General features: G+C 47.6%; 1 protein-coding gene across 1 annotated transcript in view; it reads right to left on the bottom strand.

The window, feature by feature from the left end:
- arhgef49 (Rho guanine nucleotide exchange factor 49) overlaps positions 1–10,131 on the bottom strand; it is a 32,943-nt gene extending 22,812 nt beyond the window's left edge. Inside the window, exons 1-2 of the mRNA XM_072445272.1 lie at positions 9,862–10,131; positions 7,100–8,244 (exon numbers count right to left, since the gene is read on the bottom strand). Of these exons, the coding sequence (XP_072301373.1) occupies positions 7,100–8,244; positions 9,862–10,044 (1,328 nt within the window). The 5' untranslated portion in view covers positions 10,045–10,131. The remainder of the gene's footprint in view (positions 1–7,099; positions 8,245–9,861) is intronic.
- Positions 10,132–22,447: the final 12,316 nt, after the last annotated feature.

Here is a 22,447-nt window from a genome sequence, read left to right as displayed (position 1 = left end):
TCACACGTCTCACACGGCTCACACGTCTCACACGTCTCACACGTCTCACACGGCTCACACGGCTCACACGTCTCACACGTCTCACACGGCTCACATGTCTCACACGTCTCACACGGCTCACACGTCTCACACGTCTCACACGGCTCACACGTCTCACACTTCCTTGTCTTTGGTCTTTGGTCTTGTTTGGAACAGCAGCTCGTATCAGACAAAAGCACAGACAGCACTTTCTGTGAGGAGCTGGAAACATCCATCATCTGATCCACCGCAGAGAGGCCCGTCACACGGCCACGCCCTCCTGAGCGCCCTGGTCCTCTGTCAGGCGCTCATTTAGACCTGGTTTAGTTTCCCAGGGTTTGCATTAGACCTGGTTTAGACCTGGTTTCGTTTCCCAGGGTTTGCATTAGACCTGGTTTAGACCTGGTTTCGTTTCCCAGGGTTTGCATTAGACCTGGTTTAGTTCTGGGTTTTGATTTAGACCTGGATTAGACCTGGTTTAGTTTCCCTGGTTTTGCATTAGACATGGTTTAGAGCTGGTTTAGTTCTGGGTTAGACCAAGTTCAGTATAGACCGTAGTCAGACCTAGTTCATATGGAGGAAGTATTTAAAAGATGATTTAATACATAAAATAACAAATGCTTTTATTAATATATATTTTTAAGAGGATTTATACATAACATGGTAAATACTTTTATTGCTACTTTTAAAACAATAATTTGGAGTAGAGCACATAATAAAATGGAATCTGATTGGTTTACAAGTTACGCTTTACTATTTACTGTTTTTACCGTACTGGACTTTACTATTATTTTACGATGCGACTAATTTACAGATTATTACAGGTGAACGGCCTCTAGGGGCGCTCTCTCAGGCTCACTAAGTACAAGCACAGGAGCAGAGCCAGGCGTGGAGGAAAACAGACAGAAATAAAGGACATGGGGAACAGTGGGGGCTGTTTCATAGATACTATGTGTCTCTATTGTTCCACAAACACACCACATGTACATAAGCTCCATTCATTCTATTGTTTCGTATTGAGGAGCTAATATTGACACTGACACAGCTGTAGTGAGAACAGACCCGTGTTTGTCCTGCCACTGAATGAAGATGAACGACGGGAACGAGCGAGAGAAGCGAGAGAAGCGAGGGAAGCGAGAGAAGCGAGGGAAGCGAGGGAAGCGAGAGAAGCGAGGGAAGCGAGGGAAGCGAGAGAAGCGAGAGAAGCGAGGGAAGCGAAAGAAGCAAAGGAAGCGAGAGAAGCGAGAGAAGCGAGGGAAGCGAAAGAAGCGAAGGAAGCGAGAGAAGCGAGAGAAGCGAAGGAAGCGAGAGAAGCGAAGGAAGCGAGAGAAGCGAAGGAAGCGAGAGAAGCGAGAGAAGCGAGAGAAGCGAAGGAAGCGAGAGAAGCGAAGGAAGCGAGAGAAGCGAAGGAAGCGAGAGAAGCGAGAGAAGCAAGGGAAGCGAAAGAAGCGAGGGAAGCGAGAGAAGCGAAGGAAGCGAGAGAAGCGAAGGAAGCGAGAGAAGCGAAGGAAGCAAGGGAAGCGAGAGAAGCGAGGGAAGCGAGAGAAGCGAAGGAAGCGAGAGAAGCGAAGGAAGCGAGAGAAGCGAAGGAAGCGAGAGAAGCGAGAGAAGCGAGAGAAGCGAGAGAAGCGAAGGAAGCGAGAGAAGCGAAGGAAGCGAGAGAAGCGAAGGAAGCGAGAGAAGCGAGAGAAGCAAGGGAAGCGAGAGAAGCGAGGGAAGCGAAAGAAGCGAGAGAAGCGAAAGAAGCGAGGGAAGCGAGAGAAGCGAGGGAAGCGAAGGAAGCGAGAGAAGCGAGAGAAGCGAGAGAAGCAAGAGAAGCGAAGGAAGCGAGAGAAGCGAGAGAAGCGAAGGAAGCGAGAGAAGCGAAGGAAGCGAGAGAAGCGAGAGAAGCAAGGGAAGCGAGAGAAGCGAAGGAAGCGAGAGAAGCGAGAGAAGCAAGGGAAGCGAGAGAAGCGAGAGAAGCGAAGGAAGCGAGAGAAGCGAGAGAAGCGAAGGAAGCGAGAGAAGCGAGAGAAGCAAGGGAAGCGAGAGAAGCGAGAGAAGCGAAGGAAGCGAGAGAAGCAAGAGAAGCGAAGGAAGCGAGAGAAGCGAGAGAAGCGAAGGAAGCGAGAGAAGCGAGAGAAGCGAAGGAAGCGAGAGAAGCGAGAGAAGCGAGAGAAGCGAAGGAAGCGAGAGAAGCGAGAGAAGCGAGAGAAGCGAAGGAAGCGAGAGAAGCGAGAGAAGCGAGAGAAGCGAAGGAAGCGAGAGAAGCGAGAGAAGCGAAGGAAGCGAGAGAAGCGAGAGAAGCGAGAGAAGCGAGGGAAGCGAAAGAAGCGAAGGAAGCGAGAGAAGCGAGAGAAGCGAGGGAAGCGAAAGAAGCGAAGGAAGCGAGAGAAGCGAGAGAAGCGAGAGAAGCGAAGGAAGCGAGAGAAGCGAAGGAAGCGAGAGAAGCGAAGGAAGCGAGAGAAGCGAGAGAAGCGAGAGAAGCGAAGGAAGCGAGAGAAGCGAAGGAAGCGAGAGAAGCGAAGGAAGCGAGAGAAGCGAGAGAAGCAAGGGAAGCGAGAGAAGCGAGGGAAGCGAGAGAAGCGAAGGAAGCGAGAGAAGCGAAGGAAGCGAGAGAAGCGAAGGAAGCGAGAGAAGCGAGAGAAGCGAGAGAAGCGAGAGAAGCGAAGGAAGCGAGAGAAGCGAAGGAAGCGAGAGAAGCGAAGGAAGCGAGAGAAGCGAGAGAAGCAAGGGAAGCGAGGGAAGCGAAAGAAGCGAGAGAAGCGAAAGAAGCGAGGGAAGCGAGAGAAGCGAGGGAAGCGAAGGAAGCGAGAGAAGCGAGAGAAGCGAGAGAAGCAAGAGAAGCGAAGGAAGCGAGAGAAGCGAGAGAAGCGAAGGAAGCGAGAGAAGCGAAGGAAGCGAGAGAAGCGAGAGAAGCAAGGGAAGCGAGAGAAGCGAGAGAAGCGAAGGAAGCGAGAGAAGCGAAGGAAGCGAGAGAAGCGAGAGAAGCAAGGGAAGCGAGAGAAGCGAGAGAAGCGAAGGAAGCGAGAGAAGCGAGAGAAGCGAAGGAAGCGAGAGAAGCGAGAGAAGCAAGGGAAGCGAGAGAAGCGAGAGAAGCGAAGGAAGCGAGAGAAGCAAGAGAAGCGAAGGAAGCGAGAGAAGCGAGAGAAGCGAAGGAAGCGAGAGAAGCGAGAGAAGCGAAGGAAGCGAGAGAAGCGAGAGAAGCGAGAGAAGCGAAGGAAGCGAGAGAAGCGAGAGAAGCGAAGGAAGCGAGAGAGGCGAGAGAAGCGAGAGAAGCGAAGGAAGCGAGAGAAGCGAGAGAAGCGAAGGAAGCGAGAGAAGCGAGAGAAGCGAAGGAAGCGAGAGAAGCGAGAGAAGCGAGAGAAGCGAGGGAAGCGAAAGAAGCGAAGGAAGCGAGAGAAGCGAGAGAAGCGAGGGAAGCGAAAGAAGCGAAGGAAGCGAGAGAAGCGAGAGAAGCGAGAGAAGCGAAGGAAGCGAGAGAAGCGAAGGAAGCGAGAGAAGCGAAGGAAGCGAGAGAAGCGAGAGAAGCGAGAGAAGCGAAGGAAGCGAGAGAAGCGAAGGAAGCGAGAGAAGCGAAGGAAGCGAGAGAAGCGAGAGAAGCAAGGGAAGCGAAAGAAGCGAGGGAAGCGAGAGAAGCGAAGGAAGCGAGAGAAGCGAAGGAAGCGAGAGAAGCGAAGGAAGCAAGGGAAGCGAGAGAAGCGAGGGAAGCGAGAGAAGCGAAGGAAGCGAGAGAAGCGAGAGAAGCGAGAGAAGCGAAGGAAGCGAGAGAAGCGAGAGAAGCGAAGGAAGCGAGGGAAGCGAGGGAAGCGAGAGAAGCGAGAGAAGCGAGGGAAGCGAAAGAAGCAAAGGAAGCGAGAGAAGCGAGAGAAGCGAGGGAAGCGAAAGAAGCGAAGGAAGCGAGAGAAGCGAGAGAAGCGAAGGAAGCGAGAGAAGCGAAGGAAGCGAGAGAAGCGAAGGAAGCGAGAGAAGCGAGAGAAGCGAGAGAAGCGAAGGAAGCGAGAGAAGCGAAGGAAGCGAGAGAAGCGAAGGAAGCGAGAGAAGCGAGAGAAGCAAGGGAAGCGAAAGAAGCGAGGGAAGCGAGAGAAGCGAAGGAAGCGAGAGAAGCGAAGGAAGCGAGAGAAGCGAAGGAAGCAAGGGAAGCGAGAGAAGCGAGGGAAGCGAGAGAAGCGAAGGAAGCGAGAGAAGCGAAGGAAGCGAGAGAAGCGAAGGAAGCGAGAGAAGCGAGAGAAGCGAGAGAAGCGAGAGAAGCGAAGGAAGCGAGAGAAGCGAAGGAAGCGAGAGAAGCGAAGGAAGCGAGAGAAGCGAGAGAAGCAAGGGAAGCGAGAGAAGCGAGGGAAGCGAAAGAAGCGAGAGAAGCGAAAGAAGCGAGGGAAGCGAGAGAAGCGAGGGAAGCGAAGGAAGCGAGAGAAGCGAGAGAAGCGAGAGAAGCAAGAGAAGCGAAGGAAGCGAGAGAAGCGAGAGAAGCGAAGGAAGCGAGAGAAGCGAAGGAAGCGAGAGAAGCGAGAGAAGCAAGGGAAGCGAGAGAAGCGAAGGAAGCGAGAGAAGCGAGAGAAGCAAGGGAAGCGAGAGAAGCGAGAGAAGCGAAGGAAGCGAGAGAAGCGAGAGAAGCGAAGGAAGCGAGAGAAGCGAGAGAAGCAAGGGAAGCGAGAGAAGCGAGAGAAGCGAAGGAAGCGAGAGAAGCAAGAGAAGCGAAGGAAGCGAGAGAAGCGAGAGAAGCGAAGGAAGCGAGAGAAGCGAGAGAAGCGAAGGAAGCGAGAGAAGCGAGAGAAGCGAGAGAAGCGAAGGAAGCGAGAGAAGCGAGAGAAGCGAGAGAAGCGAAGGAAGCGAGAGAAGCGAGAGAAGCGAGAGAAGCGAAGGAAGCGAGAGAAGCGAGAGAAGCGAAGGAAGCGAGAGAAGCGAGAGAAGCGAGGGAAGCGAAAGAAGCGAAGGAAGCGAGAGAAGCGAGAGAAGCGAGGGAAGCGAAAGAAGCGAAGGAAGCGAGAGAAGCGAGAGAAGCGAGAGAAGCGAAGGAAGCGAGAGAAGCGAAGGAAGCGAGAGAAGCGAAGGAAGCGAGAGAAGCGAGAGAAGCGAGAGAAGCGAAGGAAGCGAGAGAAGCGAAGGAAGCGAGAGAAGCGAAGGAAGCGAGAGAAGCGAGAGAAGCAAGGGAAGCGAGAGAAGCGAGGGAAGCGAGAGAAGCGAAGGAAGCGAGAGAAGCGAAGGAAGCGAGAGAAGCGAAGGAAGCGAGAGAAGCGAGAGAAGCGAGAGAAGCGAAGGAAGCGAGAGAAGCGAAGGAAGCGAGAGAAGCGAAGGAAGCGAGAGAAGCGAGAGAAGCGAGGGAAGCGAGAGAAGCGAGGGAAGCGAAAGAAGCGAGAGAAGCGAAAGAAGCGAGGGAAGCGAGAGAAGCGAGGGAAGCGAAGGAAGCGAGAGAAGCGAGAGAAGCGAGAGAAGCAAGAGAAGCGAAGGAAGCGAGAGAAGCGAGAGAAGCGAAGGAAGCGAGAGAAGCGAAGGAAGCGAGAGAAGCGAGAGAAGCAAGGGAAGCGAGAGAAGCGAGAGAAGCGAAGGAAGCGAGAGAAGCGAAGGAAGCGAGAGAAGCGAGAGAAGCAAGGGAAGCGAGAGAAGCGAGAGAAGCGAAGGAAGCGAGAGAAGCGAGAGAAGCGAAGGAAGCGAGAGAAGCGAGAGAAGCAAGGGAAGCGAGAGAAGCGAGAGAAGCGAAGGAAGCGAGAGAAGCAAGAGAAGCGAAGGAAGCGAGAGAAGCGAGAGAAGCGAAGGAAGCGAGAGAAGCGAGAGAAGCGAAGGAAGCGAGAGAAGCGAGAGAAGCGAGAGAAGCGAAGGAAGCGAGAGAAGCGAGAGAAGCGAAGGAAGCGAGAGAAGCGAGAGAAGCGAGAGAAGCGAAGGAAGCGAGAGAAGCGAGAGAAGCGAGAGAAGCGAAGGAAGCGAGAGAAGCGAGAGAAGCGAAGGAAGCGAGAGAAGCGAGAGAAGCGAGAGAAGCGAGGGAAGCGAAAGAAGCGAAGGAAGCGAGAGAAGCGAGAGAAGCGAGGGAAGCGAAAGAAGCGAAGGAAGCGAGAGAAGCGAGAGAAGCGAGAGAAGCGAAGGAAGCGAGAGAAGCGAAGGAAGCGAGAGAAGCGAAGGAAGCGAGAGAAGCGAGAGAAGCGAGAGAAGCGAAGGAAGCGAGAGAAGCGAAGGAAGCGAGAGAAGCGAAGGAAGCGAGAGAAGCGAGAGAAGCAAGGGAAGCGAGAGAAGCGAGGGAAGCGAGAGAAGCGAAGGAAGCGAGAGAAGCGAAGGAAGCGAGAGAAGCGAAGGAAGCGAGAGAAGCGAGAGAAGCGAGAGAAGCGAAAGAAGCGAGAGAAGCGAGAGAAGCAAGGGAAGCGAGAGAAGCGAGGGAAGCGAGAGAAGCGAAGGAAGCGAGAGAAGCGAAGGAAGCGAGAGAAGCGAAGGAAGCGAGAGAAGCGAGAGAAGCGAAGGAAGCGAGAGAAGCGAAGGAAGCGAGAGAAGCGAAGGAAGCGAGAGAAGCGAGAGAAGCGAGAGAAGCGAAGGAAGCGAGAGAAGCGAAGGAAGCGAGAGAAGCGAAGGAAGCGAGAGAAGCGAGGGAAGAGAGAAGCTCATCTCGGGGTTACAATGAACTTCTGTGAACAATGATGTCATCCTTTATGCAAATACAATGAGGCTGTGCTGCATTCAACACATTTGACCTTCGTAAGTTTAAGAAAAACAGTGTTCTCGCTGAGGGGTTTTAACATGGCGGCCCGCCTGCTGCGGCCGTGACCCGCCTGCTGCGGCCGTGACCCGCCTGCTGCGGCCGTGACCCGCCTGCTGCGGCCGTGACCCGCCTGCTGCGGCCGTGACCCGCCTGCTGCGGCCGTGACCCGCCTGGCGATCGCTCGCACGGTGATCTTAGCGCCGTAGTACTTTTCACTACCGTGTAGTACTGTGCGAGCGGCATTACACCGTCCTTGCCCTCGAAAATGCCCGTCCACATGTCGAAATACACCGTCCAAAATACGGGAAGATGGCCCTCTAGCTAAAAGCCTGCTCTCTCCCCTTCATCCCACCATTTCACTGCAAACCTGTTTTTTGTTGCGCTTGTTTGTGTTTAAATATAAATGTATGGATATAAACTCACCTTTTCTTGATCAGATCCAGCGCGGACCCGATGAGTCCGTCCTTCATCTTGTAGATCTTGGCCCCGTATCGAGACAGCTCCGTTCCCTCCAACAGCAGCGCGGGGCAACAGCTCGAAGGCCGCTCCGCGTTTTCTCTGTTCGGCGGAAAAGGAACCGACCCGACGGTGTCCAAACTGCCCCGTCTGTGCTTCCCGCCGCTCCCCGTCTCCAAAAAGCCTGCGCCGTCCCGAGACAAACCGGCCGAAACGCGCAGCGGTCCCCTCGGCGATGGCACCGTCCGAATCGGAGAAAACTGGGCCGTACCATTCGCCGTAGAAGTCGCTAAATCCGGGCCGAGGTGTTTTTCAATATTGCCATCCAAATCCATCTTTATTTGTCCGTTTAAATCCCCGTTTTCTCGCGGCGCTACATCGTTAGCTTTGCCGTTAGCCGCAGAACCAGCTGTGGCTTCTTTTTGACGCATTTTCTTAAATTCCTCGAACGTCGGGATGTGCAGCCGCCCCAACGGTGGTCGCCGATTGTCCGAAACCAAATTATTCCTACTCCCGGCGATATTGTCCGTTGTAAATGACGTCTTTAGCACGTCTGAGCAGCAGGGGGCGCTAGTGAGAGCTAGATTTGGGCTGCTGTTTTGCCGTCGAAGTTTCAAACGCCTCAAAACCTCTCGCTTAATCTCTTCTTGGCTTGTAATCCGAGTCGTCGTTGGTGATTTCGCGTGGTTACATCCGTACTGGTCGACGCTCGGCGATAGCTGAGGTCGCAGCGGGATGGATTTGGTCGGTTCGCCCGCCGCGCGCGCGCTCTGGAGGCGGAGCTTATCCCGCAGCCCTTTCCTCGCGTCCCATTCGTCGACGCCGCCGGGGAGCAGGAAGTGCGGCAGCAGCGATACGTCCTTCCGGGGGATGCAGTGGCGCGGGTACAGGGTCAGGCTCTCCGGGTTGAGCGGGTGCGCGGCGGAGAGCGCGCCGTCCGGGGGGCCGTCGTACCAGTGGCTCGTGGAGGTGTAGCGCAGGATGAACTCGCTGTCCACGCTCCGGTAGCAGTGGGCGGCCAGGCTCGGGTCCATCATCGGGCTCCAGTTGAGGTTTTCCATGCTGTGGTACGGTCTGCCGCCGGCGTGGACGCACGAGGGCAGAACCAGGCCCTGCAACGAGAACGAAAAGACCATACGCAATCAGAAAGATACTGTATCCGAGACAAAACCATGAAGCAATAGTTCTGGAGGTTCTGAGGCTTGATTTTTTGGACCTTGACCTCCACCTGACTCCACCTGACTCCGCCTGACTCAGACTCCCCACCTGACTCCGCCTGACTCAGACTCCCCACCTGACTCCGCCTGACTCCGACTCCCCGCCTGACTCCGCCTGACTCCGCCTGACTCTGACTCCCCACCTGACTCCGCCTGACTCTGACTCCCCGCCTGACTTCGCCTGACTCCGATTCCCCGCCTGACTCCGCCTGACTCCGATTCCCCGCCTGACTCCGCCTGACTCCGTCTGACTCCGCCTGACTCAGACTCCCCGCCTGACTCCGCCTGACTTCGATTCCCCGCCTGACTCCGCCTGACTCCGATTCCCCGCCTGACTCCGCCTGACTCCGACTCCCCGCCTGACTCCGCCTGACTCTGACTCCCCGCCTGACTCCGCCTGACTCTGACTCCCCGCCTGACTCCGCCTGACTCCGACTCCCCGCCTGACTCCGCCTGACTCAGACTCCCCGCCTGACTCCGCCTGACTCCGATTCCCCGCCTGACTCCGCCTGACTCCGCCTGACTCTGACTCCCCGCCTGACTCCGACTCCCCGCCTGACTCCGCCTGACTCAGACTCCCCGCCTGACTCCGCCTGACTCCGATTCCCCGCCTGACTCCGCCTGACTCAGACTCCCCGCCTGACTCCGCCTGACTCCGATTCCCCGCCTGACTCCGCCTGACTCCGATTCCCCGCCTGACTCCGTCTGACTCCGCCTGACTCAGACTCCCCGCCTGACTCCGCCTGACTCCGATTCCCCGCCTGACTCCGCCTGACTCCGACTCCCCGCCTGACTCCGCCTGACTCCGACTCCCCGCCTGACTCAGACTCCCCGCCTGACTCCGCCTGACTCAGACTCCCCGCCTGACTCTGCCTGACTCCAATTCCCCGCCTGACTCCGCCTGACTCCGACTCCCCGCCTGACTCTGCCTGACTCAGACTCCCCGCCTGTGTGCATGTTTTAGGTCAGGTTAAACAGGTTAAATGTTAGTCACCTTTCAAAAGGCCTTGTGACATGGGAACAGTTTTGTAGCGTTTACTGTACTTTAGCTAGCGTTGTTAGCTTCGTTTCAGTTCGGCCGATGTCGCTCGTATGCAGTTCTGGCCAACACACGTGGCGTTTCAAAGTGGTTCACTGATTCATGAGCTTTGGAACTCACCATAACTAACTTAGGCGCGTACAACGGAATCAAATCAAAATGGAGTCATCATAATATCCAGTTTTGTACCAGGAGCAGCTCACGTTATTGGCCCAATCGATTCGAAAAAGGTTGTCTCTTCCGACTGGATAACTGCTGCAACACGGTATTCAAACGCAACTGATGCATTCCGGAAACAACCATGCGGAAAGACGAATCCTGTGGTCATGGATGAGATGTCAGAGTGTTTGAAAAGGGTAGAAACATCTAAACTAACGTACTCCAGACCTTAGTCTCCTCTGACTGGATAACTGCTGCAACACGGTATTCAAACCCAACTGACGCATTTCTAAACGAATGTACTCCAGACTCACCCTGAGCGGTCCCTGCCGGCCCGGCCCGTATCGCAGCCCCAGGTTCGTGAGCAGAGTGCTGCTGTTGCACCGGGCCAACAGGGGGTACGGCGCCCCCAGTGGCGCCGAGGGGAAGTGCGGGGCTCTGTGGCAGGAGAACAGAGCGTCCTGGGACAGAGGCAGGCTGGCGAGGGGCGGCTCCATCGTCAGGAGGCGCGCGCGGGGGGCGTGTCCGAGCAGCAGGAGGAGGGGGCGCGGTCACATGACTTCACATCCGGCATCGAAACCGGCGCAGACGCACAGAGAGGAGAGCGACACCTGCAGGAGACGGACGGAAAGAGTCAAAACGAGGATAGATTTTTATTTGTTTTTTTATTTATTTCGACAGATTTTTTTATGCCATTCTAACTGGGACAAAATAAATTAGCTCTAAATCATTCGTTTTAATCAATCATCTCGTCTCAACAACTCACAGAAAGTTATTTAGTAAGTTAAGAAGTGTAAACAAGAAACAAAATCCGGTTTATCCTCAGCTTTTTTGGTCTCGTGGATCATGTTAGACGCATTATGCACTGCGGATATATAACATTTCGGGTGTTTCATAGATATTTGGAGTACTGCGCGTCAATAAACAGGAAACAGCTGATGCTAACGTGTGCTAGCGTCGTTTCGTTAAGCGGCGAGACTGGAAACACAACGGTTTATCACAAGATCGAGTCACGTCATCGCGTCATCGTTACGTCAGATCTGGTCCCGTCCGTCTTGTTGCCTGCGCCATCAGTAATAACGATTGAAGCTGTGGGCGGAGGAGGCGACATATCTGCGGGAGGCGTGTAATACAGGGCGTAATTAGCAGATTTAAGATTAGAAAGTGACGGGACGTTAATTGCGAACCCTCTCGAACACCGGAGACGAGATTCCACGGTAAGAAGCGACGTCGAGATCAAACGATTGGTCGATATTCCTGATGAACCAGGTCAAGTGAGAGCTAAAAAATAATATTAATTGCGGGATTTTTTTAAGCATTTATTTTTTTAATGCAATCCGTGCTCCCAAAAAGTACAAATAAATGTCAGGTGCTTGTATATGTGGCCATTATTATAATATTTCAGTATTCTATTGTGTTTTTATTTGTTGTTTGTCCAGAACTAAATTAAAACGTATGTTTTTTTATTCAATTAAACCAGTGTGGTGTTATTTCTATTGTACACCTTTTTAAATGCATTATCAACCCAAATAAATGTTTAAATATGTTGAATAAAGAGTTCTAGATGGAGAATATTTGCAAATAAAGTGAAGAAAATGAAAATAAAATATTCTTTTTTGACATTTTGATTTAATAATGCCGTTGTCTTTGTTATGAAGGGTATTTTTGCGTGTGTTTTAGAGTCTGTTTAGTCCAGATAGTCGAAATACAATCACTGCTGCCTAAATGCAACCACTAAAAATGATCTGTAATCTATTTAAAGGAGACATGTTGTGCTTTTTTTTTTGTAACATAAAGACATGATTTAACATTTTGCTCATTGTAAACTGCAACATAGATCTGAAACCGCTTAGTAATGTAAACAGATCCATTGACTTCCTGTTCAAAACTGCAGTACTGATAAGCTCCGCCTCTTCACCGTGATGAGCTCCACCTCCATTTTACCGTAACGAGCAGCAGCACGTGTTTTTATTTTTTAAAGCGGCTACGTGACATTTTAGAACAGACATGTGTCACTCCGAGTCTTAACTTTTCCAACAATCACAACTAAGTACAGAGATGTGGGCGGGGATAGGGGGCAGGTGAAAGCGGGACATTCTGAGCCTCAGTTGCAGGACAAAACAAGATGAACTAAAAACATACAGGAAAATACAACTTTGAGAAAGAAAATGATAGGAAACACTGTTGTGACAAGGTTAAAAGCTCAATAAAGTTGATTTTGCATAATACGTGCCCTTTAATATATGTTACTTAAAGCGCCCCCTATAGGTCGGACGACTATTAAACTAAAATGCAGTTAAGATTAATATGTTTCGAATTTTGCTGAAAATTTCCCCAAAATAATGATCACAGAATAGTAATTTTTTTAGTTTTCACTTCCTGTTGATGATTGATGACATCACACTAGGAAATTACACAGCAAACACTGGGAAAAATCAAATGTCACTGTAATTTTTTTATTTGACTAGTAAAAATATATTAGCGCGACTTTATTTTGTTGAATTAATGTCAAGAGAGTCAAAAACATAGTTTTTTTTATTCAAATTCTGCATAAAATTTGTCTGGAATGAGGTGTGATGTCACTTCCTGTCATTTCATACAGATTTTTCAACGTTTTCTCCACAAATACCTGCTCGACTGGTGCACAACTATAATTTATATGTACAGCAGGTACAAATACACCAAATAAAGTCAACATTTGAAAATGGTAAAAACCTGTTATTGGCACTTTAAGATTAATTCTACATTTCTGACACAACTTCAAATGTCTGAGATGCTACAAGCGCGACATAATTTACAGTGTTTGCTTTTACTTTCCTCCTCACATCCATCCACCGCCTCACGCTGCATACAAATGACTATGTTGCATGAAAATACCGCATTAAGCCTGCAATTTACGGTGATTCTAATAGTTTTCCGACTCCGCGCTCCTGGTTTTAAGATGCTGATTTGTGGCTCAGGTCTAATTGCTTTGACTGCGCACGCCAATAGAAAACCTCCCTTAGCTGAATTATTGTTAGCGCTGTAGCTTCGAGTAAGTCTTCTCCGCGACCACGCCACTAAATCTGGCCTCGATCCCACGATGCAACGGGGCCCCGGCGCGGCAACGGTAATGTAAAAAGGGAAGAGTTATATCAAGGTTAAGAATCGGTGTTTCGATGTTTTGATAGTTTAGAGATGTGGAAATGTGAGGTTTAATTCCTGTTTTCGGGATAAAACGAGGCCGGACAAGGACTAAACTGTAACTGTAACAAGGCTTTTTATCGTGGACAAATTGCAGATTGGTTTAATTCTCCACAAACGTTTACACCAAAAATCCGATCGTTATCTCATTCCTGGAGTTGTCCGATCATGAAAGTGTGAGTAATCTGATGTCTTCCTGATCGTTCAGGTTATAACAAGGACAGTGATTAAATAAAAGGGCAAACTAATGTGGCAAACGACAAAACAGAAGGGGAAAATGTAAACAAATTAAAAGAATGACGTCATATTTTCACCTCGTTGAACATCTTTGGGGCGTTTACAGTGTCTGTCGCCCCCTGCTGTCTCTGGGCGGAAATCCAGACACAAAAACAACTCTCCTGAGAAACCCTGACTCTTTTTAGATAATGTTTGGCAACGTTAAATGTTTTTGTATGTGATTTTATTGTCTAATTATGATAAAGACAGAAAGAAAAAGTGAAAACACATTTTTTCTGACAATGTATTTTGACAAGGGACCTGCAGGGGGAGCTGACTTACTTAGTTCTCCCAAATACAACACTCTGAAATACAAATATAATAATGTGCCCACTCCTCATTTTAATCCCGGGGGGCAGAAATGTGGCTGCCAATCTGCGCCTACAGCCCTTCAGTCACTCACACGTTACTCACAGTTTGTAGCTCGGAAACATGACCAAAATATATATTTTTCTCCCCCTAATATTGACCGATTGATCTAGTGTAATCAAAAACAAATAACTCGCTGGTGGTGCAGAGTAAATGTGGACTTTTAGGACTTTTATCGTGCGCAAATGTAGAATTGTCCAAAAATGCTAACGGCAGCAGCAGGCTAAATGCTACCGTGATGCTAGCACAACCTGTTGTATTTTAACATTAATCGATAAATTGCAACTAATCAATAACTGAGATAATCGTCAACTGATTTAGTCATTGAATAATGGTTATCTGGACTATAAACGTGCCGTGTGTGAGAGGAGACGTTTAATGACTCGTACAAAGCAGGAAATACAACAGAATGGAACAGGAAACATGTACTTTTACAATAAAAAAAAAAACTATTTTACGTGTCATATACTCCTGATATACAATCAGGACGACCTCGAGCAGCAGCATCTTAACTTCATCTGGGTCAAATGTGGGAAAAATCTGACATTTACAGGCATTTTGCATCCTAAACTAGTAAAATAATCGTTAGTTGCAGCCCGTATATAATCTTTAGCTTTTTCTGAGGCAACTGCGTCCGCTGAGACTCAATTGTGCCTTGACTCGAAATAGTTGTGCTTCTGAATCTAATCGTAATCGCCAATTTCTTACGATTTTTCTACTTCTTCCGACATTTATAACTACATTTTATAGCATAAAGATAAGTTTTTGCCCTCCTCTTCTTGTACATGGCTTATTCTTCATGTTTACATCTTTCTTTTTGTGTCATTAATTACTGAAATAGGCTGAGAGTGTATAATTGAGTGTCAATACCATACAGGACATGTACAGGAATGGAAAAGCCCATAAAAGACGTTGTATTTGTACTAGAAGAATTGTATCTGTATAATACTTCCAAAAAACATGTAGTGCTTAAAGTCCCATGTGAAGTTTATCCTCTTTTTCTAATTATGACTTCATTTGGTGGTAAAGAACCTGTGGTAAACATTCCTCATAGTTTTACCTCCGTAAAGTTGCAGTTTGTGAAGAAAATGTGAAAAATAAGAGAGTAAAATGACAGGAAGTAGAGCTGAATCCCTCTGTGATGTCATCAACGTGCGACACAGAGACAGTTCACACTTAACCAACACTTTTCTGACCGTTTAAACCATCATTAAACAAAACAAAGGTGTTACGTGGTATTATTGAGCGTCAAATCAGAACTGTTGTGTCTTGTTTACAGTATGGTTGCTAGGTAACAGCTGTGGAATCACCTCTACCTACGCCAAACCAGGAAGTACAACTATAAACATGACAAAAATGGTTCAAACTGGGGACAAACGGGCAAAGTGTTTCGTAAAATCTGAAATATAATAGTATTTACTGCGTTTTAGTGAAATGTGTAGTTTGACCCGTCACATGGAGTTTTATTTTAACGCTTTGGTACATTTCTTTTTGCAGTGCGTCTTTGGCCCACGGCGCTGCGTTGGACACCGGCCTCTACCGCCTCAGCTCCTCGTTTAATGAATGGAAATCTGGCTCGAGCTGAACTCACCCCATTCTAAATCGATCCTCGCTCGTTGCGCGGCCGCCGGCTCCCACAATGCACCGCTCTCTCCCCCCTCTCCCCCCTTCAAACACCGGTCTAGACGCTTCGCCGGCGTCGCCCCGGGCTCCGAATGAACAGAGAGAAAGCGCGGGTGTGGGTCAAAGGGCGACGATCAGTTTTCAGGCTCAGGCAAAGACGAACCGCGGCGATACTTGATACGGTAAAACAAACCGCCGCCCGTTTTCCCCCTTCACTCAATTAGCGGATGAGGCATCCATCCATCCATTTTCTACCGCTTGTTCCCTTTCGGGGTCGCGGGTGACTGGAGCCTATCCCAGTGACTTCGGGCCTTAGGCGGGGTACACCCTGGACAGTGGCCAACTTGTCGCAGGGCCAACACAGAGACATTACAGACAGTTCACTCTCACATTCATTCACTAGGGCCAATTTAGAGTCACCAATTTTTACCTAACACATGCATGTCTTTGGACGGTGGGAGGAGCCGCAGAACCCGGAGAGAACCCACGATAACACGGGTAGAACATGCAGACTCCACCCAGAGAGATCATGTGATGTTGGTCTGGTCCGGGAATCGAACCCATGATCTCCTTCTTGGGAGGCCAGAGCGCTAACCGCCTTTGCCACCGTGCACCTCACGGGCGGATGAGGCTCGGCGAGGGAGAGTGGGGCAGATTAAAACGAACGAAACTCAAAGCCGAGTAGTAAATAGTGGAGTAAGTGAGATTGCTACGGCCGCGACTGACTTTACGAGACGACTCTAAAGAAGGAAATTACCGGAAAACTGACTCTAATATCGTTAAAACACGAGCGGAAGCAAATACGGAGGCGAATGGAGCACTTTGATGCCGTATTAATATCTGTAATTAGCCAGAGAAGTGACTTATTCCACATTCTATGGCTCAAATCGTGTGATACTACGAAAAAAATATATGAAAAGTTCTCCATTAGCTCAAAGAAAGGGTTCAAACGCTAAATGTATCAATATGTAGCCCCAAAATATACTGTTCCAGCTCCAGTTTCTTGAACTATAAGTCTAAATCAGTGCACGCTAAACAATAAAGATGGAATAAGAAGAAAAGAATAGTAACTAAAACACACACAATTATATTAGGGATGTCAAGATTAACCCGTTAATCGATAATTGTGATTATTCAGGTCGCGGTATAATCGTATAAAAAGAACCAAAAACGAATACCGTATTTCCCGGAGTATAAGTCGCACCAGCCAAAAAATGCATAAAAGAGAAGAAAAAAAACACATATAAGTTTCACTGGAGTATGAAATGCGGTTGCAAGTGTGAAAATAACAAATAATATCACATTTAAGTCGCTCCGGAGTATAAGTATATAAGTATAAATATAAGTATAAGTCGCACCCCGGACAAAACTATGAAAAAAGGTGCAACTTATAGTCCGGAAAATACGGTATATTGTGTTCGCTGGAGGCACAGAACTGCAAAGAAGACTAAGTCGGGTGGAGGTTTACGGATTTAAGAAAAAAGTGCGGGAGATTTTAAGTGTTCGATCCGGAAAAAATGTAAACGGTGTGATTTCTGAGGGAGTGGACCTCGTAAACCGGGTGAAAGAAACAAGCGCGAATAAAGCAAAAACAACAACTTGACTTTGACTAAGTTGACTAAAACTGTGCGCATCCTCTCAGTGTCGCTCGCGCCCCCTGACCCCTCCCCCTCCGTCGTGCGGGACTGAAGGATTGTGGGATATGCTGCGCGCTCGGTGACATGTTTCCACCCTCTTCCTCTCCCCGGAGACGAGCGCTTGATTGACGGCTCCTCACAACAGCTCCTCACAGCAGCGGCCGCTTGTCATTGGCTCAGACTCCAGCTCTGAGCCCGAGTCTGAGCCCGAGTCTGCGCCGCTGTTGAGGGATTTTCATGTTTGCATTAAAAAACCGACAGCAAATCAAATCAATTTGTCTTTTAAAAATGAATAAAAATGGTTTTCAGTTATGGCTGCGTCGTTCAGGGCTGCAATCGAAACCTGTATTGGAACGAACGTAGGCAATTTTTGAAGTTACATATATTCCTCCACAAATAAACAAAATATCCAGTGTTTTTCTGCGTAAAAATGGCGAACGGAAATAAATAATTAATAAATAAATCTCTATTGCAATGCTTGTCAGAAAAATCAACAATTGTAATTTTTTCTGTCCCAGTATCAATATTGCAAAATTACAACGAAGTAATAATAATAATAATAATAATAACTTTTATTTATATAGCGCTTTTCAGTGACCCAAAGACGCTGAACATATATAAAAAAGGGGGGGTATTTACAGACATATATTATAGAAAAATATGATATTACACCGACTTTAAACAAAAAAAATAATAACTAAAACAATAATACCAAGGTTCACCATCCTTCCTTTAGTCAAAATTCGCCTTGATTTAGCCTTGGGTTTTGTCCCGAACATATTTGCTTTAATACGACTGAAATGAAACAGACTTTCAACAACTTCTGTTTAACATAAAAATAGTCACATTTCTTGGTCACGAGCTGCGTTCATGTGATCCTCGGGAAGAGTTATTACGACGTTGAAAAATGTTCTTAGTTTATCTATGTTTGCTTTTGTTGTTTAATGTTAAAAAAAAAAAAAAAACACATTAAAAAAAATTAATAAAATAAAAACAACATATAAAAAAAAATTAATATAAAAACTACATATTAAAAATATATATATATATATTTAAAGTGCACATGAGGCAGCATTTATACCAGGCTCCGTATGTTGTGAGTTCTAGTCCCGGCTCCATCAATTTGTCCCCCCTTCTCTCATTCCAATGTCACGCTAAACTGTCCTGTCTAATAAAGATCCAAAAATCCTCAAAAAATAAAAATAAACTGCACACAAATTTGGGAAATGAACTGGGGAACTCGCCACATGAGTATTTGTCCGTTTATCCTAAAAACGTGAGCTTTCTGACTAAACGTAACGACAGTCAGGGCTTTACCGTCAGTTTTACGTGTCATAAAAGCAGATTTTTGCGAGACACAAACACTTAAAGCCAACACTGATCCAGCCAAAGTAAAAATTATGACATTTAGCTTCTTTGACAACAACAAAGCTCAATTAAACGCCGTGAAAGTGACATCAAAATCCAGACTTTCCACAGATATAAGCGCGTAAAAGCACGTCACAGCGTACCATTTACTGACAGATCATTTGACTGTGGACAACTTATTTTTCAATAAATATCAAATAATAAATGTGACAATATTTCTGAGGCCCAGTATTTATTGTGTCGACATTTTCTTTGCAATTGTTGGGGAATTTGTGTTGTTATTTGTATGTAGCACAAGGATATCTGGGCTTTGGAGGCGTCAAATTAGTCACTTCTTTGACAAATTATAGAAATAACTGATGAATTAAACGTTTCGTGCGGCTTTTTATCTGTTGCAGCTCAAGATATTGTACATTTAGATTTTTTTACATGGATTTTACGACTTGTTCTTGAGTCAGCGGCAAAAAGTAGTTCAATAGCGTCGTATTATAGTGTTAATTTGAACCGAAAACTGTTGAGAAAAGACTATTAAACTACTATTTAACCCCAAACCCTCGTGACTGTATCTTTGGACGGGATTTTTTGGAGCGGTGGAGTATTTTTAGAGCGTGCTCGGTGGGCAAAAGGCTAACAGTCGCCTGCAGACATCCCGACGCTGAACCTGGAGACCACATTATTCACCTGCGTCGTCATATATTTTTAGCTCCTACTTTCGCGCTGGCAAAGCTCCATCTCTGACTATATTATCCTCAAAATCCAGCTCCCTCTCCACAGTCCCAGATAAACAAACTCGATTCAAAGCAATGTCTCTCGTGCTGCGTTTTTATGAGTCGAAAAAGACGCAGAAACGCTCATGTTCCTTTCATAACCTGGAGTAGGAAAAGTCGGTCCAGAGCAAAAGCGCACTATGTCGCGGGATAAAAATAACTTCCCCGACGAGCTTATTCGTCCAGACAGTGAAGACTTAAACGCAGAGACAGTAAATGCGCGTTAAGTCTGTAATCTAGTGTCAGCGACCGGTTCTAGAGCCTTTTCCCGGTTTAATCCCCCCGTCGCTGATCGGGCTAAAACTGAGCTAAAGATGCTAACGCTAACAGTTTCTCCCATGAACAGCACTGCAGAAAACACAGAGAAGATCGATGGACAAACGCCGAAGCCAGTGGAAGAAAAGCAATTATTTAGACGATTTATGTGGGTTATTATTACATGTGTAGGGTCTTAATAATGTGAAAAACAGAAAGAGAAGACGAGAGAAGACGAGAGAAGACGAGATCTGTGATAGACCTGAGAAGAGAGAAGGAGAAGTGGGCGAGGCCGAGGTCGCGACCCCGAGCGTCACATGACGTCTTTAGCTCTGAACACGAGGATTCTAGAACGTTGAGGATGCAAATTAAGTAACACGAGAGAGAACGCCCGAGATCCAGCATGGCAACCGGACCAGGGACCATCCATGGACAAGACCAACCAGATGTGAACAAGAACACAGGTTTAAAGCGCCCCCTGCAGGTCGATACACTCATTGAACTAAACGCAGTCAAGATACATGTATTTTGAATTATTATTAAAATGTTATCACAGAACAGCACATTTTTTAAGTTTATAATTTTATTTTCTGTTTGTAATTGATGACATCACACTGGAATATTACCCAGCAAACACTGGGCCAAAACTCATCACAATTTGTTTAATTTGACAAATAAAAATGTACAACAGCAACTTTATTTGATTGAATTAAAGTTTAGAGTAAAAAAGATTGTTTCTTTGTGTAAATTCTGCATAAAGAGAACACTTTTTTAAATACACGTTCAACCAAAATGGAATATGGTAAAGGATATACAATATTTACAAATAATGAATGGTGAAAATCACAAATTGTTTATTCTTTCTTTTTATTTTTTTTAAACATTTTGATTTAATAACGTCGCCGTCTTTGTTCTAAAAGCTCTTTTCACAGAGTCTGTTTAGTCCACAGAACGTAACGATCATCAAAATACGACTGTACGGTTAGTTTTTACATCCGTCTCGTTACAGTTAATTAATCGTCACAGCCTCAAAACGAGCTGTAACTGTAACGTCGAGCATTATTCTACATTTATGTTCATCGCACACGGCACTGTCGATCTAAAACGGCTTAGAACGGGAAATAGGATCTCTTGACTTCCTGTTGAAAACAACGCAGAATCGACAAGCTCCGCCTTTTCCTTTGTTAAACGAACGAGTCGAATCCGAGGTCATCAAGCCAATCATTTCACTGCAAAAAGTCGCTCGTTTTTTGTGATTGAATTGTTTTAAGTCGATTAATTTACCGTATTTTCCGGAGGATAAGTCGAACCAGCCAAAAAAATCATAATATGTGAAGAAAAAAACATATATAAGTCGCACTGGAGTATAAGTATATAAGTATAAATATAAGTATTAGTCGCACCCCGGCCAAAACTATGAAAAAAGGTGCAACTTATAGTCCGGAAAATACGGTACATACATTTTGGGCAACGATCTCTTCTATTTGCACTGATGGCACTGGTAAACAGTCTAGAAACGCAGAAAAACAGGGACAAACACAACCATCTTGCTGTATTATGATGCTTCTTCTTCAGTTATTTTGGGGTTTATTACTGTGAACGCGCTCGTACTGTGCCAGCTCGACACAGCTCGACGCGCCGGCGCCTTCTGAACGCTCCCGCACGTGGAAACGCAAAGCCGAGCGAGAACTACACGTATTCTCGGCGCGTTGCTTCAAAGGAAACGCCGAGCACTCCCTGAGCGGTTGCACGCTCCTGCGCTCGCTCCAGCTGCAGATCCACCGGCGACAAACGAGCAGAAGTGGGTTAATGAGGCAGCGCTCCGGGCGGTGAAAGAAGAAGAAGGAGGAGAAGCACGGAGAGGAAAAGAAGAAAGAGGAGAGAGTGGCAGAAGAGGGCGGGACATTTAGACGATTTACATGCATTTTACGGGGCACACGTGATGCAAAAATAACTTTTCCTGAGCTTTTAACCATGTTTTTTCGTCGTTCCCTCGTCAAAAACACAGCTGGAGATGCCTTTAGCTTCATTCACGCTAATCCTGGTTTGAAAGTCCTCTCACTCCGAGCGTAAAAAACCCCAAAAACACTCCATTCTGAATTTCCCTGACGTGTGATGTGTCTAATCTCTGCTCTGTTTTTAAGTCCAAAAATCAGTGCCAAACTCATTTCTAGTGCGTGGCTAGCATTAGCGTGTCGAGGGAAAGCTAGCTTTTGTTGTTATTCCGTCTGCAGCCAGTAGATGGAGCCCAAAGTCAGCTACTGCCGTGGGAAACGCACGAGGCGACAAGTCAAGTCGTTCTGTTTTATTGTTGTTCTAAAACATGGGACGCAAAGTAAAGATACTCTATGTGTTTTGGAGTGTGAAGAGTCAAGATTACGATGATGAAAATACAATCGTTTATCATTTTAAATATGCTGCAGAAAGTATTGATTAAAAACAGAAAAGGAGAAGAGAGAAGGTGAGAGAGGGTGTAAAGGGAGGAAGTCTGAACAGAGGGAGGAGAGGGCTCAATTCTCTGTCCTCGCTTCCTTCCCTCTCCTCGTCTCCTCAATTCCTCGATTCTTCAGCTGTCAATCAAATGCTCCAGTTTAAGTGGTGTCCCAAAGGTCAGAGGAGACAAGGGGAGGAAACCACAGAGGAAACATGAGCGAGAGTTAAGGAGGCAGAGGACCATCAGCTCATGTCTCCTGCTTCCTCACTCCTCTATCCTCATTGTGACTCCTCCTTCCTCTCTGTGACTCCTGCTTCCTCACTCCTCTCTCCTCATTGTGTCTCCTCCTTCCTTACTCCTCTTTCCTCTCTGTCTCCTCCTGCTTCCTTACTCCTCTCTGTGTCTCCTGCTTCCTCACTCCTCTCTCCTCTCTGTGTCGCCTCCTTCTTCCTCACTCCTCTCTCCTCTCTGACTCCTCTTGCCTCACTCCTCTCTGTGTCTCCTGCTTCCTCACCCCTCTCTCCTCTGTGTCTCCTCCTGCCTCTCTCCTCTCCGTGACTCCTGCTTCCTCACTCCTCTCTCCTCTCCGTGTCTCCTCCTGCTTCCTCACTCCTCTGTGTCTCCTCCTGCTTCCTCACTCCTATCTCCTCACTGTGCCTCCTCCTGCCTCACTCCTCTCTCCTCTATGTCTCCTCCTGCCTCACCCCTCTGCCTCAAAGGAAAGCGATGATGGGGAGACAATGAACAAAGGAGGTAACGGGAGTAAAGACAGAGGAGAGGAGAGCGGGGGAGAGGAGTGGGTGGATCGCAGCTCCATTAGAGGTGAGAGACTGGTTTAATTAGGCAGAAGCAGCGTCTGGGGAGACACAGTGTTTACGACAGAGGCTCAGGGCGGAAGACTTCAGGAAACAGGACGTGTTTATGGGAGTTATGAGCTGGGAAAACATGGAATAATCTAATGTAATGTACGCCACTATCTCACCAAAAG

This window comes from Eucyclogobius newberryi, unplaced genomic scaffold (assembly GCF_026437365.1).
Source record: "Eucyclogobius newberryi isolate DKJ021-1_F unplaced genomic scaffold, fEucNew1.0.hap1 SCAF_14, whole genome shotgun sequence".
Taxonomy (NCBI): domain Eukaryota; kingdom Metazoa; phylum Chordata; class Actinopteri; order Gobiiformes; family Gobiidae; genus Eucyclogobius; species Eucyclogobius newberryi.
This window is presented reverse-complemented; position numbering and strand designations above follow the sequence as displayed.